The 677-nt window shown below is 43.0% G+C and overlaps 1 protein-coding gene across 1 annotated transcript in view; it reads right to left on the reverse strand.

Annotated features, from left to right (window-relative positions):
* Positions 1-199: 199 nt before the first annotated feature.
* LOC110036682 (putative disease resistance protein RGA4) overlaps positions 200-677 on the reverse strand; it is a 5,704-nt gene continuing 5,226 nt past the window's right edge. The window contains exon 2 of the mRNA XM_020741182.1: positions 200-468. Coding sequence (XP_020596841.1) covers positions 200-468 — 269 coding nt within the window. The remainder of the gene's footprint in view (positions 469-677) is intronic.

Raw genomic sequence — 677 nt, forward strand, 5'->3', positions numbered from 1 at the left:
GGCGGAGGAAGAACAATCTCGGCGAACTTAGCATCTCAACAAGAAGTTCGGCCTCGGAGGAAGAGCCGACGAAGTCGGAGGAAGAGCCCACGAAGTCGGAGGAGTCGGCGCAGAAAGTCCGAGGACTTGGCAGAGGCTTCGGATTCGCGACATTCGCAACCAGCGAGGGGGTCCCGATCTGCATCGCGAGGGTTCTGTCTTACTTCGCAGAGGAGTTCGAGGCCAGGGAAGCGGTTCGGCGGACAGAGCAAAGAAGGAAAGCGGAGAAATTTTCGGTCATAATCGGAAGGGAATACGGAGGCTTTCCTAGAGGAGGCGATTTCCTTCTATTGTTTCTGACGGGCGAAATTGGTGGAAGGAGGCCGAAATTTGCTCCCTCGGATTGAAGGAAGCTGGAATCAGGAAAAGAATCAAAGAAATATTCTTTCCCATTTTTGCTCCGCTGAGAACCGCTGGAAAGGAGGGCTGCTGCACTGGAGTGGAAAGGAAAGTTAATTAAAAGTTATGTTTTTAATTATGTTTATTAAAAACATTTAATTAAGGAAAACTTAATTAAAGAAATTTAATTAAGTAAATTCCTTAATTAAGGAAAAATACTTTCCTCTTAAAAAAAAAATAAATAAAATTTTTTGCAGAGGAATTTTTTGCAGAAAATTTTCCAAAAATATAAAATATAT

Source organism: Phalaenopsis equestris, unplaced genomic scaffold (genome assembly GCF_001263595.1).
Source record: "Phalaenopsis equestris unplaced genomic scaffold, ASM126359v1 Scaffold209678, whole genome shotgun sequence".
NCBI lineage: Eukaryota > Viridiplantae > Streptophyta > Magnoliopsida > Asparagales > Orchidaceae > Phalaenopsis > Phalaenopsis equestris.